Genomic DNA, 14,637 nt, shown 5'->3' with positions numbered 1-14,637 from the left:
TAAAATTAAATTAAAGTGCAGAAACCTGAGCCCCAGTAACTTTTGAGCAATTTATCAGTTGTCGGATAGTGGAATTTCAGAGTTTTACTGCAGTTCTCTGGCTAACATTTGATAAGTAAGAACAGAAACAACATGGAGGATGACATGATTATTGATTCAAAGACTGCCAACAACTCAAGCAGGGAGAGATAATAAACCTCAGTCTAGGATATAATCATTTGTGAGTCTGGTAAAGATCATTTTTGTATCGTCGCAGGGTTAGAAACCAGATTACAGGATTCGTACAGACTGTAAAACGGAGCAAAAAGTAGATCTGGAATGTTCACAGACCTTGGAGGTTGAAGACATTGTGGGCAGTTGCAGAGCACGGGACAAATGTCTCTCTCTCTCTCTGGCATCCTCACCTCCCTCCACATGAATTCCATAATAACTCAATTTAGTGTCAAGTGGCAGCACCATCTCTCACTTTAAATGTGTGAGATTTCTGGCCCGGAACTGCCAGAATGTTCTATCATATTGTTCTCCATGGATAATTTCCAGATTTCCCCCAGAAACGCTAGTTATACCCAAAGGTTTTCGAGGCTCCGGTGAGCTGGTCAACAGTGATGCCATCACCTTCCTTTCCAATCACGTCATGTTGTTATCATCTTATGTTCTGTTGACATCACTGCATTTCATTACAGTAATGAGATTATCGTCTAGTAACGTTCAGAATGCTTCTTCACAGATTCACCAGCCTCGTGACATCAAAATGTTTCATTGTATCATCAGTATCTTTCTGCCCAGTGACTTAATAGAAGGTTACAATTATGTCATCATCTTTCATTCCTGTAGTATTGATATTACCAGTCAACTTGATTTCAGATTTCAGTCGAACAGAAGCACAATGAGACAGCTTGGGGAGAGATAGTTGTTGCCAAGCGATGTCTGATAGTGGGGTCTCAAACTTCCAAAACAGGTCTGTGTGAGGAATATTCTAACCAATTAACAATTATTAACTCACCGTATTTTCTGTTGAAAAGGTTCTCCACCTGTTTCCTCAGTCGTACAACGTTTTGATTCCAATCTTCTAGGAGGAAACCATATCAGAAATAGAATCATGTTATGCCTGATAGCCATCGCAAGACAATATAGAAAAGATCCCTACTGTATTACTGACATAAATCCTTTACTGAGGGAGGAGAGGGGGCAATCTCAATACCTTAGTACTAGTCATTATAATGCCATGGACTAGTTAACTATTAGATTACCCCACTTCCCCTTTCACTAAATGCCCACTGCTCTTTCACCACTGTGCAGGAAAGAACTGAAGATGCTGGTTTAAATCGAAGATGGACACAAAATGCTGGAGTAACTCAGCAGGACAGGCAGCATCTCTGGAGAGAAATTTAGAGAGAAGAAATCTCTGGGCGGTGTTTCGGGTCGAAACCCTTCCTCAGACTCGACCCGAAACCTCACCCATTCCTTCTATCCAGAGATGCTGCCTGTTCCACTGAGTTACTCCAGCATTTTGTGTCTATCTTTGCTCGTTCACTATTATTAAGTATAATCATCATCATCATTAACCTCTCCCAATAAATATTCATCTCTATGCCAAGGATGCAACCCATCCTTATCTAAGTCAAAGGCTTGTGAATCCCAAAAAACAAAACAGAGGAGAGAGCTCCATGCAGTGCCAATGAATGCAGTACTCTCAGCACCAATATAGATTATATCAAGTCCCTTCAGCACTTCTTAGTCAATATCAAGGATCCCAATGAATTATTTTGAAAAATAAAAGAGCTTCCAATTAACCAAACAGATATTTCAACTCAAACAACATCAATAAACAGTAGATAGACACAAAAAGCTGGAGTAACTCAGCGTGACAGGCAGCATCTTTGGAGAGAAGGAATGGGTGACGTTTCGGGTCGAGACCCTTCTTCAGACTGGTTAGGGATAAGGGAAAAGAGAGATATAGGCGATGATGTAGAGGGAGAGGGATAAAGAACAGTGAATGAAAGTAACGATGATAAAGGAAAAAAAGTAACGATAATAAAGGAAACAGGCCATTGTTAGCTGTTTGTTAGGTGAAAACGAGAAGCTAGTGCGACTTGGGTGGGGGAGGGATAGAGAGAGAAGGAATGCTGGGGCTATCTGAAGTTAGAGAAATCAATATTCATACTACTGGGCTGTAAGCTGCCCAAGTGATAAACAACAAACATTGCCTCATTAGTGTTTGTGGACCTTGCTACAAATATATTTCAAGCTGATGACTTAGAATGCATTAGCTTTAAACACTTTGGATGTTTTGAGATCATGAAAGACACAATATTAAAAAAATATATATATCTTTTACTTTCATGAACATGGAACAGTACACCACAGGAACATGGCCCATGGCCCACAATACACGTGCCAAACATGATACCAAGTTAAACTAATCCTTTCTGCTTGCACATGCTCCATATCCCCCCATTCCCTGCTTTTTATCCTCATCGCCAGTTTTCCCCCATTTTGTCCCAAAACATCACCTATTCCTTTTCTCCAAAGATGCTGTCTGAACCGCTGAGTTACTCCTGCATTATGAATGCCACAATCATATCTGCTTCCATGACCACCCCTGGCAACATGTTCCAGGCACACACCACTCTTTGTGTTAAAAAAAACATGCCACGCACATCTCCTTTAAACTTTCCCCTTCTAACATTAAGTTATTCCCTGTGATCTTTCCACATTGAGAAAAAAAGTTCTTACTGCCCATAATTTTAAAATGTTTGTTATGCTGCTCATAATTTTCAAATACTTCTATCAGGTTTCCCCTTAACCTCTGACGCTCAAGAGAAAACAATTTAAGTTTGTCCAAGCTCTCCTTATAGCTAATGCTTTCTAATCCAGGTAGCACTCTGGTAAACCTCTCGTGCACCCTCTCCAAAGCCCCCACATGCTTCCTGTAATGGGGTGACCAGAACTGCTTGTAATACTCGAAATATGGCCTAACCAAAGATTTATAAAGTTCCAACATGTCTTTCCGACTCTCACATTCAATGCCACGACCAATGAAGGCAGGCATACTGTACATCTTCTTTACCACTCTATTTACATGTGTTGCTACTTTCAGGGAACTACGTTCTTAGACCCCAAGACCCTTCTGTGCATCAATGCTGTTAAGGGTTTTGCCATCAACAGTAAATTTTCCCCTTACATTTGACTTCTCAAAGTGCAGCACCTCATTGTTGCTCAGATTAAACTTCATCTGCCATTTCTCCGCCTGTGTATGTAACTGATATACAGCCTTTCTATATTCTTTGAAAGCCTTTTCTCGCTGTCGGCAACTCTACCAATTTTTGGTGCCATCTGTAAACTCAATAACAAACCCATCCACATTTACATCCAAATTGTTTATTTATCTCACAAACAACGTCACTGGGCATGGACCTCCATTTTGAACATCCTTCTGCCACTCCTATTAGATCCTCCTTCTGTTGTTGCTGAGTTAATACTTTTGATAGATTCCATCCCCTAATCCCTATCAACAATTCTTCCCAGTGTCTATCAGCTGATCCCTTCCCACAATTGGGGTCAGTGGAATCCCCCACAGAAAGGTTGAACCACAGCACTTTCACTTCATCGCTGGCACCACTTGGTATATTCTATTCCCCAATACCTTCCGATACTCTCTTGTCCCAAAGTCTTTCAATAGGTTAGTCATCCAATACTTTTATTATGCTTAGGAAGGAACTGCAGATGCTGGGTTACACCAAGGATAGACACAAAATGCTGGAGTAACTCAGCGGAACAGGCAGCATTTCTGGATAGAAGGAATGGGTGACGTTTCAGCTCGAGTCTGAAGAAGGGTCTCGACCCGAAACGTCACCCATTCCTTCTCTCCAGAGATGCTGCCTGTTCCTCTGAGTTACTCCAGCATTTTGTGTCTATCTTTTATTATGCTCTCCGTGCTGATCTTTCCAAATAGAAGCACATGGTGACTATTCTCGTGCAAATTGCTTTGTATCATTGATGATAAACCACTGACCTTCCACCACCATATGTTGTTCGTTGTGGTTAGAAACATCGTCTTGCATGGCATCTAGGGAGGAGGGAAGGGAATACACTATTTTACCTAGTTTGTAATAGTTTGCTGCATATTTTAAGAACATTCTCAAGCAACACAGTAAACATTCACATTGACAAGGTCTATGTGCTCATGTACAAGTGCAGGACTCACACATGGAATGTGGTAGCAGTGGGCTGATTTGTGTGGGGAACTGCAATCTACTCACTCAGACTTCCTCTTTGGCTTCCTGTTTCTCCAAAAAAGCACAACCGTGTGACATGTCCAGCAATAAAACAAACCAGTGGCAAAGTATATTTCGACCCCCCACTTCGCAGCACCTTGTAGAGTGCTGATTCACAGTCGTGCTCTTTGCTGTTCTGGCCAAATACAGAGCAGATGAAGTCATAGGTTTCCCTGCTTTTAAAGAGACAACTGCATGGGCTGTGCACTCTGTGCTGGGAAACCGGCGTGAACAACAGTCTTCCCCACTGTTGCACATGGCCGAGCCAGGAGAGTGGTGCAAACCCAATCCTCTGCTGAGGCTCCCGTAGCATTGAAACGCCGCTCGGCTCAGTGTGCGGAGGCTGCCTGGGGTGGGCCGAGGGGGATGGTGCTCGTGGGTACGACCTGTATACACGGTGAGCGTGGACCACTGCTGGGGACAGGCGGCACCCGCTCCCTGTGTGGACCCTATGGTCTCCCTCCTCACCTCCTGCTACATGTGATGGAAGCTGGTGTGTTATCTCGCTCTGTCAGCGTGTGTAGGTCTCCTCAGCCTGGAGACCTCACTGTGATGTCAAGCCCATAAGTGCCAATGGTGGCCATCAGTAATCAAGAAGGAACAGAGTTGGGTCGGGATTGCAGATCATAAATTGTGAAGAATTCTGCTGCGTGACAAAGTTATTTTAAAAAAAAGCCGGGTACCAGAGGGTGATTCCACCAGGAGGTCAGGCTCATCGCAGCTTGATCTATCAGATAGGTTCTCACTTAGATCATCCAAGGATGTGTTTGGATCTGTCAGAAGGAGAAAGTGGGTTACTTAGTGAAAAGGAAATAGCCTTCCCGAAGAGTGAGCTGAATGTTTGAACAATCTTTCACCTTTGGTTAAGACACAAGAACAGAAATGACCAGCCCGAGCAATGTTCACTCCTGGTACTTCATACAGGGCAGTAAAAGGTCCAGTGCACAAACTAAGTTTCACATCCACTCAGTGGCTGTTCCACTAGCCCTGAGCCAGGAGACACTGGCAACCAGTCTGCCACTTTCTAACGCCTGCTCAGTCGACAAGCAAAGAAGTTCGGCATTTCGGCAAAATTGGACCCAATCCACAGTTCACAGGTTGTATAGGAATAGAATCAGGCCATTTGGCCCATCGAGTCTACTCCGACATTTAATCATCGCTGATCTCTGCCACCTAATCCCATTTTCCTGCCTTCTCCCATAACCCTTGACACCTGTTCTAATCAAGAACTTGTCTATCTCTCCCTTAAAAATATCCACTGACCTGGCCTCCACAGTCCTCTGTGGCAATGAGTTCCACAGATTAACCTCCCTCTGACTAAAGAAGTTCCTCCTCACCTCCTTTTTAAAAGAGCACCCAATGCTGATGTTTCCCCACAGACTATCACAAGATGCTGAGGTACTAACTCTTGTGTTTCTGGATGAACATGGAGATTTGTCTTTAATGTCAGCAGCCCTTATGTCTATGCTCCGTCACTTCCAGTGGCCACCCTACTTCCAGTAGCTTCTGTGTGCTAAGGTAGTCATAGATGGTGTCCTGAGCCAATCAATCACGGTACTTCAGGGTGCTTTCCAAGGGTGGTGAAGGTGAGTTTGGGGAGTGGTCTCAAACAATTAGTCAAAATTCTTTCCTACAATCAACTCTGATTGACTGCTCCATGCACCCAAAACTTTCCTGAAAGAAAATAAATCTTGTTCAACTTAAAACTGGAATCTCGGTTGACTGCTGGAAATAGGCAGGGCTGCTTGGTCTCCCACTTCTTTCAGAACCAACAATCTTTCACAGGAAAGCTTTCCCTCTTTGCACTTGGACCTCTGGTAACAGTCATGGCTAGATTAGTGCGTCACAGGTCATGCATTGAAATTCCAGTCCAGTCACCCGAGCATAAAAACCTCGGCCAACACTGCCGATGATGGAGCACCACCAAGATGGAACTCGTGGGACAACTTTGAAGAAAAGCAGCAGCATTGTCCTTCATGTCCTGGTCAAAAGTTAACCTCCAATCAACACCAGAAGAATAGATTATCTGGCCATTATCTCTACAGTTTGTAGGATCTTGCTGTGTGTAAATCGGTAGTCATGTTTCCACCATTGAGCAGCGCTATGACGTAGCTGGTAGAGCCGCTGCCTCGCAGTACCAGAGAACCGGGTTCAATCGTGACCTCGGGTGTTGTCAGTGAGTTTGCACGTTCTCCCTGCGATCATGTGGGTTTCCTCCAGGTGTTCCAATTTCCTCCCACATCCCAAAGACGTGTGGGTTTGCGATTGATTAGCCTCTGTAAATTGTCCTTTTCCTCTTTCTCACGTGCTTTTCTAATCCGCCGTTAACACGTCTGCCATTAATTCATCCACCACATCACTCAAGAGAAATGATGCCAACATTTTAATACACTTTCCACCACCTTGACATAGTTTACAATATCTGGGCTTGACATGTTAAATGCAACTATAATTAGCTGATCCTTAACTTCCCACTTTTCCACATTTGAGGGGTGAGTTTGGCTTGTCCATTTATGAGCACCTTTGGACTTTTGTGGGCCTCTCACCATTCATTGGATTTGAGAGAAGGGGGGAGAGAAGGGAGAACAAGAAACATGACCAGAAAAGGTGCTGATGGGCCCCGTTAAAGGCACTGGGTGCAGAAACTACTATGTTTAATGAAAGCACCGTTGAAGTTAGAGTGTTTTCCATCGTTTTGCAAAATGATCCCAAACATTAATCTGGTGCAAGTACAAAAAACAGTATTGTTAATTCGCCATCTGCAAACTACACATTAATTTATATCCAATGAACCCGACATTTTTTTTTACCTTGAACAGTAATTTGAATAATTTCTGGATCCTCTGGCTCAGTTTTCACCTTTTTCAAAATCGACAGATCAAGGGAAGTGCCTGCAAATGTAGAGAGAAAGGGAGAGAGGGAGAAGTCTTTTGAGATGAATTAGCACTCTACTCAGTCTCTGTGGCTTGGTCACACAGATGGGAACAGGCTTCATGTTAACGAGCCAGACCTTTGGGCAGTACACAACACTATCCTCTACCATGAGGTGTCCCAGGGTTAGAAGTCCCTCTCATTGTTTGACCCCAGCTGCCTGGGAGGGAGACTATAAACCAAGAGGGGGTGAAGGAGGAGTTCGAGGATTTAATAGCCTGCTTCTTAAATGTCTGCTATCTGTCTGGAGTCACAATGGATTATCATTGTGGACCCTGTAAATAGAATTTGGAATGTAATTTCTCTCAGTCACAGAAACAGGCCCTTCGGCCCAACTCGTCTATTATAAAAAATGCCAGTGACGTTACTGTATCCAATTCCCTCTGTTCACTGTTAACAAAGAGGATAACGCACCTGAAGTTACGAGTTAGCAATTTGCTGGAAAACATACCAAATGTAACCTAGTGGCTGAAATCACTAGAAGCATTAATTATTAAGAAGACAGCTTAAAACAAAAAAGAGGTGTTTGCACAATCTTCTCAGGTTAAATAGATTAAATGAAATAGGGTGTGGTGAGTGTTCTCTTCAACTGCTTACACCAGGACACCCCCAGGTAACGCTGAGCAAGGGAATTATCTGTGGGGAAACTGGGAGAATTTTGTCAGATGTGAGCCTAGCATTACAAGATGCAGGACCGAATGCCACAGGAGATCCTTCTTCCCTGTGGCTATCAAACTTTACAACTCCTCCCCCTTCTGTCGTGGGGTAGACTGAGATTGACTCCACTCCCTCCTCCCTCCCCCCCCCCCCTCCCCAATATTTGGACATCCCCCAATCCTTTCCACTCGTCACTTTAATTTCATGTTTAATGTATTTTGTGTTTTTATGACTGTTGGCAGATCAATTTCCCTCCTGGGATAAATAAAGTTCTATCGTATCGTATGGTATTAATACATCCAAGTGCTTTCCAAACCTCAGACCTCTCAGTGCACATTCATAAAAGAACGATGTGCTCTGGAATACCACAACTAGAGGCAGAGAATCTGTGCAAATAAATAGACAGGTTGGACATGCAATTTTCAAAGTAGCCGTCCTTCAGAAATCAATCAGTGCCTCACCTGTTTCGCTTTCTTTCATCATCATAGACCTGATAAGAGAAAAACGCATTTCAAAATGTAGTATTTTAAAGTGTCGAGTAGAGCAAAGATTTGAAAGTCTAAATAAAAAGTGGGAAGACTTTGTATTTGAACATGTTTTTGACCGGCACCTGCTCAATGCATTCAACAGTGAGGGCAAGCAATGGATCACAGCTCCGAAAACCAGGTAAGTTTGTGGTATAGAATTATTTTGTGGTGTTATTGTAACGGAGGATTAACTCAACTGACGGAGTTGCCCGTTGGACTCTTCTTTGCTCCCCTGAACTCATTCAATTTCCTTTTAAAAGCATCCAAATAATTTGCCTCAACTACTTCCTCTGGCAACACGTTCCACTCTCTATCCATTCTCAATACATTTCTCCCTATATCCCCAATGAATTCATTCATTACCTTACATTATCCCTGGTTTTGGATTCTCCCAAGTTGAAACATTTTCTTGATATCAAATCAAAGGAATCTTATATTTCTCTATCAGTTCTCTTTTAAGTCTTCTTATTTCCTCTTCATAGACCTGATGGTATTTTTTTTCATTTTTGTAATGATTCTTGCAAAGTCTTTTTACATTTCCTCATGTGCTCCCGCCATTTACATGATCTGAACTAGGTCAGGGCACTAACCCAGAGAGTAATCTAACTAGAACCATGCATAAATTGAGCACTATCTTTGAAATTTTAGTAATACTTTTGCTTTGTTATTGGCTTGCCATACTCCAAGTCACTTCTAATGGTTTATTCATGTGTTGATTATATTTAGGTGGTGGACATCGACTGGAAACTCTGACCTTTCCTTTTGCAATGGACCTTGTTCCAGAAGAGGATGAACAAACTGTTCTTGAGGGTCCAAGGTATGGAATCGATCTGCCTGCCTTTCAGTTTCCTGTTCAATTATTATAATTGTCCAGATTGGACTCATTGCACAATTTTATAAAGAACTTGTAAAGATTTCAAATACATTTTCCCAGATGTTTCTAAGAAGGTTAAACTACAGGGGACCCAACTTGATCTCGAAGGGGAGGTATCATAAGATTAGTTTATAACCCAGAAGTTTGATGGGTTTTAAGGAATGTGAGGCTCATCGCAATAATTAAAAAAGATTTATAAGATCCTGATGAAGGTTGGAACAGATTTTAAAAGATAGCTTTGCATTTCACTCTGGTGACAGAGATGCATCACTCTAAGACAAGCTCAATGCTTCCTATGTGTATGAAGGAACTGCAGATGCTGGTTTAAACCGAAGATAGACACAGAAAGGTGGAGCAACTCAGCGGGACAGGCAGCATCTCTGGAGAGAAGGAATGGATGACATTTTGGTCTGAAGTCTGAAGAAGGGTCTTGACCCGAAACATCACCCATTCCCTCTCTCCAAAGATGCTGCCTGTCCCGCTGAGTTACTCCAGTTTTTCTTGTGTCTATCTTCAATGCTTTCTATGCTTGCTTTGAAATTTAGCTCTGGTAACAGCGATATAAGATATAAATGCAAACCTTTCCCTTTAAATGCTGCTGACATTAATGGCTGATGAAGCAAATTCCTACCGGCAGGTGTGGTTATTGGAGTTCATGTCTAATGTCATTGATCTTTGGGAATCTTCATCCAAAGGCGAGTGGCCATCCTGTTTGGAACCTTCCCGTATGTATTTTGTCCCTACAACAAAAATAAGGGTTATTCACATTGGCTTCCTTCAATAATAGACAATAGACAATAGGTGCAGGAGTAGGCCATTCAGCCCTTCGAGCCAGCACCGCCATTCAATGCGATCATGGCTGATCACTCTCAATCAGTACCCCGTTCCTGCCTTCTCCCCATACCCCCTCACTCCGCTATCCTTAAGAGCTCTATCCAGCTCTCTCTTGAAAGCATCCAACGAACTGGCCTCCACTGCCTTCTGAGGCAGAGAATTCCACACCTTCACCACTCTCTGACTGAAAAAGTTCTTCCTCATCTCCGTTCTAAATGGCCTACCCCTTATTCTTAAACTGTGGCCCCTTGTTCTGGACTCCCCCAACATTGGGAACATGTTTCCTGCCTCTAATGTGTCCAATCCCCTAATTATCTTATATGTTTCAATAAGATCCCCCCTCATCCTTCTGAATTCCAGTGTATACAAGCCTAATTGCTCCAGCCTTTCAACATACGACAGTCCCGCCATTCCGGGAATTAACCTAGTGAACCTACGCTGCATTCCCTTCCTAAGAGGTGCTTGATATTGAGGCCGACAATTGCTCAAGAGAATCAAGAAACATAAACAGGAGTGCAGGGTGAGAACTGGAAGGAAGCAAAAGGAGCTTTAAAAATACACATTTATTTCTCTCTCACTCTCTCTGACACAGAATCCCAACTCCTTCCCAATGGACTGGAGAGCTGCAAATGCACTGAGCAACTTTACTTTGCCACATATTCCCCATCGGAGTGCCTCTCTCGTTCCAAATCTGGTGAAATGCCGAGGGGCATTCCTGTTACTTTGCAAGCTGTCGTGAAAGACCGTAGGTGAAACACAGCCGTTTTGTCCTCAGCGTCTACCTGTGGCAGCTACCTGAAAGACTGTGCAGGAAATTATTACGCAAGCCCACAATACAGTCCAAATCTAGGTATCATTGGGTACTATGAGTTGTAACATGTATGTGCTTTGTTAAAATTTAAATAAAATTTAAAAAAAACCAAATCTTTGATCTTCATCTGTAGTACGGACATTTACATGTGTGGGGCTGTTTGCATCTGCTTGCATCTGTTTGCATCTGCATCCTTTCTAAAAAAATTAGACATGCAAGAGAGCTCTGCTTGTATTATAAGCACCTGGACCTGTGCATTCTCAGAAACAGGAGGGCAGAGCAGAATGGCAACAAGATTTTATGGAATTCAATTTTTAATCTGCTAATTTCTGCATTTAAAGTCACTCATTTGGGATTCTCCTACAAATTAAAGCACCTACTTTATTTTAACACAACTTTAAATTTTAAACTTTTAATTTAAATTTTGAACACCACTTTAAATTTTATACTTTCGGGCCTTCACTTTTCCGAAGAAGACGAATGAAGTCTCCTTCAAGGTGGTTGTAACCCCTTGCTTCCTTGTTCATCCTTGTAAACTTTCTGCAGTACCCCCAGATTTTTGTTCTAATAAGGTAAACAGGGCTGTGCACAGAATGACAGTGTGATCGATCATCCCAACGTTTTGTTAGCTTTACATTCTAGCCTTGTTAGCTTCTTTTCTTGCCTTGTTAGCCTTTATTACTATTTTTGAAAGATTTATGCATTTGCATGCTATTTAAACTACAATTATCCAGGTAGCATGCTGCCCCATTTTTCCTTCCTAAACGCTCCTGTCCACGAAATGAGAGTGCACATGAGAATTACAAATTGCAGATCCAATTCTGTTTTTGTTATCTCTTGTTGTTTGTTGCAGTTCCTCTAGACTGAACCACACTGCTACAGACTCAAGCATGCAAGCACCTTGGCAGCTCAGCCATATAGGGTGTACAAGGGTCAGTTCTGCAGTAGGCCATAAGTCAAGAACGTGTCTGGGTTTTGGAGACGTCTGGCCTTCAAAAGAACTTTACTGCCATTTAACTTAACGAAAAGATCACTTGACTGCTTAACTTCAAGAACACACGCATTCACCCGCAATTCATTTAGCAAGAACTTAACTGGCAACATTAACTCTAAGATGGTAGTCTCATCGAATTCAGCGAGCTATAGTGACTGCTGAGAGAGGGATTAATGCATTGCTCACTGATCAAGTGGATTTAAACAACACGTTTTGTGATCTGAACGGACTCCTAAATCCCCACCAGGTTCAGCCTGATTTTACTAGCAGGTGACAATGTTGTTCATTATAGTTCTCCATCTTACCTGTCAGAACACGTTCATCAAACATCCTGCACGTAAATGGAAACAAAAGATAAAGTGAGTTTCTGTAAAAGATACAAGCATTTCAACCGCACAAATCTTCAGCTGTTGTGACTAAAACAGCAACTGAGGTCTGCTGATAACCCATCAGCCACAAAACACAAGGTGGAAAGGAGAGGGCGAGGGAGAACTGGCCACCGTGCCAAGGCTTTAGTGTCAGCTTCATGGATCCTCATCGTTCCCCTCCTGCAGTCAACAATCAGCTCCTTGGTCTTGCTATCGTTGAGAACAAGATTTTTTTTCTGGCACTATTCAATCAGATTATCAAACTCCTTTCTGTACTCTCACTTATTGACAGCTTTTTGTTGTAGTTTAGTTTAGAGATAACGCGTGGAAACAGGCCCTTCAGCCCACCGGGCCTGCGCCGACCAGCGATCATCCTGTACACTGGCACTATCCTACACAGTCGGGACAATTTACCAGAGCCAATCAGCTTACAAACCTCTACGTCTTTGGAGTGTGGGAGGAAACCGGTGCATCCAGAGAAAACCCACATGGTCACAGGGAGAACGTACAAACTCCATACAGACAGCACCCGTGGTCAAGATCGAACCCGGGTCTCTGGCGCTGTAAGGCACGAACTCCACCACTGCGCCACCATGTTATTTGTTCAACACCAGTGGGTTTACTGCAAAATTAAAGATGGCATTGGAGTTATGTCTGGCTACTCAGTTGTGGTTGGAAAGAGGGTGGAGCAGGGGACTGAGCACACAGAGTTGAGGCACGCCTGTGCTGATGGTAATCGAGTCAGATGGGTTGTTGCCAATGCATGCCAATGAGCAAGTTGAGGACACAATTGCTAGGAACGGGCAGAGACCAAGTTCCCTGAGTTTGATAAATGTAGAGGGGAAGATGGTGTTGAACACTGAGCTGTAATTGATGAACAGCAGCCAGTATTTTTGTTGTCCAAGTCGTCCTGTGCAGAGTGGAGCAGCAGCAAGATTGTATCCGTTGTGAGTCTGTTGTGGGAGTCGGTGAGTTGTTGTGGGTCCAGGACGTTATTAATGCAGGAGTTGTTATGCATCATAACCAACCCCCCAAAGCATTTAATCGCAATGGAAGTGGGTTGAGACATGGCACCTTGCTCTGCTTGGGCTCTGTTATCACGGACGTCCTTTTAATGCAGGTGGGGGTCTCGGACCGTAGTAATGTAAGGTGGAAGATGTCTGCAAAATCTTCGGTTGGACCGCGCAGGTTATAAGGAGTCACCAGGTAAGCAGTCAATGTCAGGCACTTTCCAAGGGTTCACCCTCATGAAGATCTTCTGACAATCACTGCCATGACTGAGATCACAGTGTGATCGGGGGCTGTGAGGGCCGCAAGAAAATCAATGTACAATTTCCACCAATGTGCCCTGTTTGTTTATTGGATATGCAACAGTGAAATCTAAAGTCACTTCGAGTAGTCATCTGCTACTACAAGTTGCTCCCTCATTTACTCCTGAAACCCATGTTTGGAAAATCATGCTCAAATATTGCAATGACTCCCTTCTGCTGCTATTCTCTGATCTAGCTGTGGTTTGATATTTGTCTCATTTACACATAGCAACACAAGTAGATTAACAAAAATGTTCTGAACCATTCTTGGTCCAATGTATTGAATCGCTGTGAATTATCCTATTGTTGATCTCTTAGAGGGCATCGCATTCAGGTCAGAGAGGGAAATTCCAAGACAGGTGGGAAACGTTTTTTTTAATATACAGAGAGTGGTGGGACACACTCTCTGGGTTGGTGGTGACATTTAAGAGGCTTTTAAATAGGCACATAGATAAGTAGAGGATGAAAGGATGTGGATCGTCTGCAGGCAGCGGAGATTAGTTTATCTTGGCATCATGTTCGGCACAGACAGTGTGTGTGGCACGGCTCTTTGTTCTACGCTGTGGATGTGCATCAGGGAAAAATTATGATAGTGGTCTAACTACCACATCCTAACTGATAAAAGTGACAAAAAAAAAACCGTCAAAACTATGACAGGACTTCAAATTTCTTTAGCTTGATTTGTATTTTGTGAGAAGCATCGCCTACTGCATGAAAATGAACAGAGGTTAACATTTCAAACATCCATATTAAATACACACAGGCTGTACTGCTTTATCTATTCACAGGCCCCAATGAGCCAAATTGACACATTTGATGGGAACTGTGTGAACTCAGATTAGTTTGTAACGAGCACAAGAGGTTGTACACGAAAAGGGATAAAAGGACCCAGAATTTCATATGACTGAATCCCCATCCTTAGCTGTACCTACTTGGGTGCAAAAAGCAGAACTTTGTATTTCAGCAGTGTGAAAATTAAAATTAAGCAGTGGGTCAGGGTCTGCTGGTGTGGCTTCTCAAGGGCACTTACAGTGTAGAATTGGCAGCGTCTTGA

The 14,637-nt window shown here is 43.0% G+C and overlaps 1 protein-coding gene across 7 annotated transcripts in view; it reads right to left on the bottom strand.

Annotated features, from left to right (window-relative positions):
• Window positions 1-14,637, bottom strand: part of gtf2ird1 (GTF2I repeat domain containing 1) — a 135,772-nt gene that overhangs the window by 47,757 nt on the left and 73,378 nt on the right. For 6 of the 7 annotated variants that reach the window (XM_078422228.1, XM_078422230.1, XM_078422233.1 and 3 more), the window contains 7 exons: window positions 12,211-12,236; window positions 9,898-10,006; window positions 8,327-8,355; window positions 7,088-7,168; window positions 4,961-5,050; window positions 4,016-4,069; window positions 1,004-1,069 (listed from right to left, as the gene is read on the bottom strand). In XM_078422228.1, coding sequence (XP_078278354.1) covers window positions 1,004-1,069; window positions 4,016-4,069; window positions 4,961-5,050; window positions 7,088-7,168; window positions 8,327-8,355; window positions 9,898-10,006; window positions 12,211-12,236 — 455 coding nt within the window. The remainder of the gene's footprint in view (window positions 1-1,003; window positions 1,070-4,015; window positions 4,070-4,960; window positions 5,051-7,087; window positions 7,169-8,326; window positions 8,356-9,897; window positions 10,007-12,210; window positions 12,237-14,637) is intronic. The other variant, XM_078422231.1, reaches the window with a different exon arrangement.

This window comes from Rhinoraja longicauda, chromosome 26, assembly GCF_053455715.1.
Source record: "Rhinoraja longicauda isolate Sanriku21f chromosome 26, sRhiLon1.1, whole genome shotgun sequence".
NCBI lineage: Eukaryota > Metazoa > Chordata > Chondrichthyes > Rajiformes > Arhynchobatidae > Rhinoraja > Rhinoraja longicauda.
This window is presented reverse-complemented; position numbering and strand designations above follow the sequence as displayed.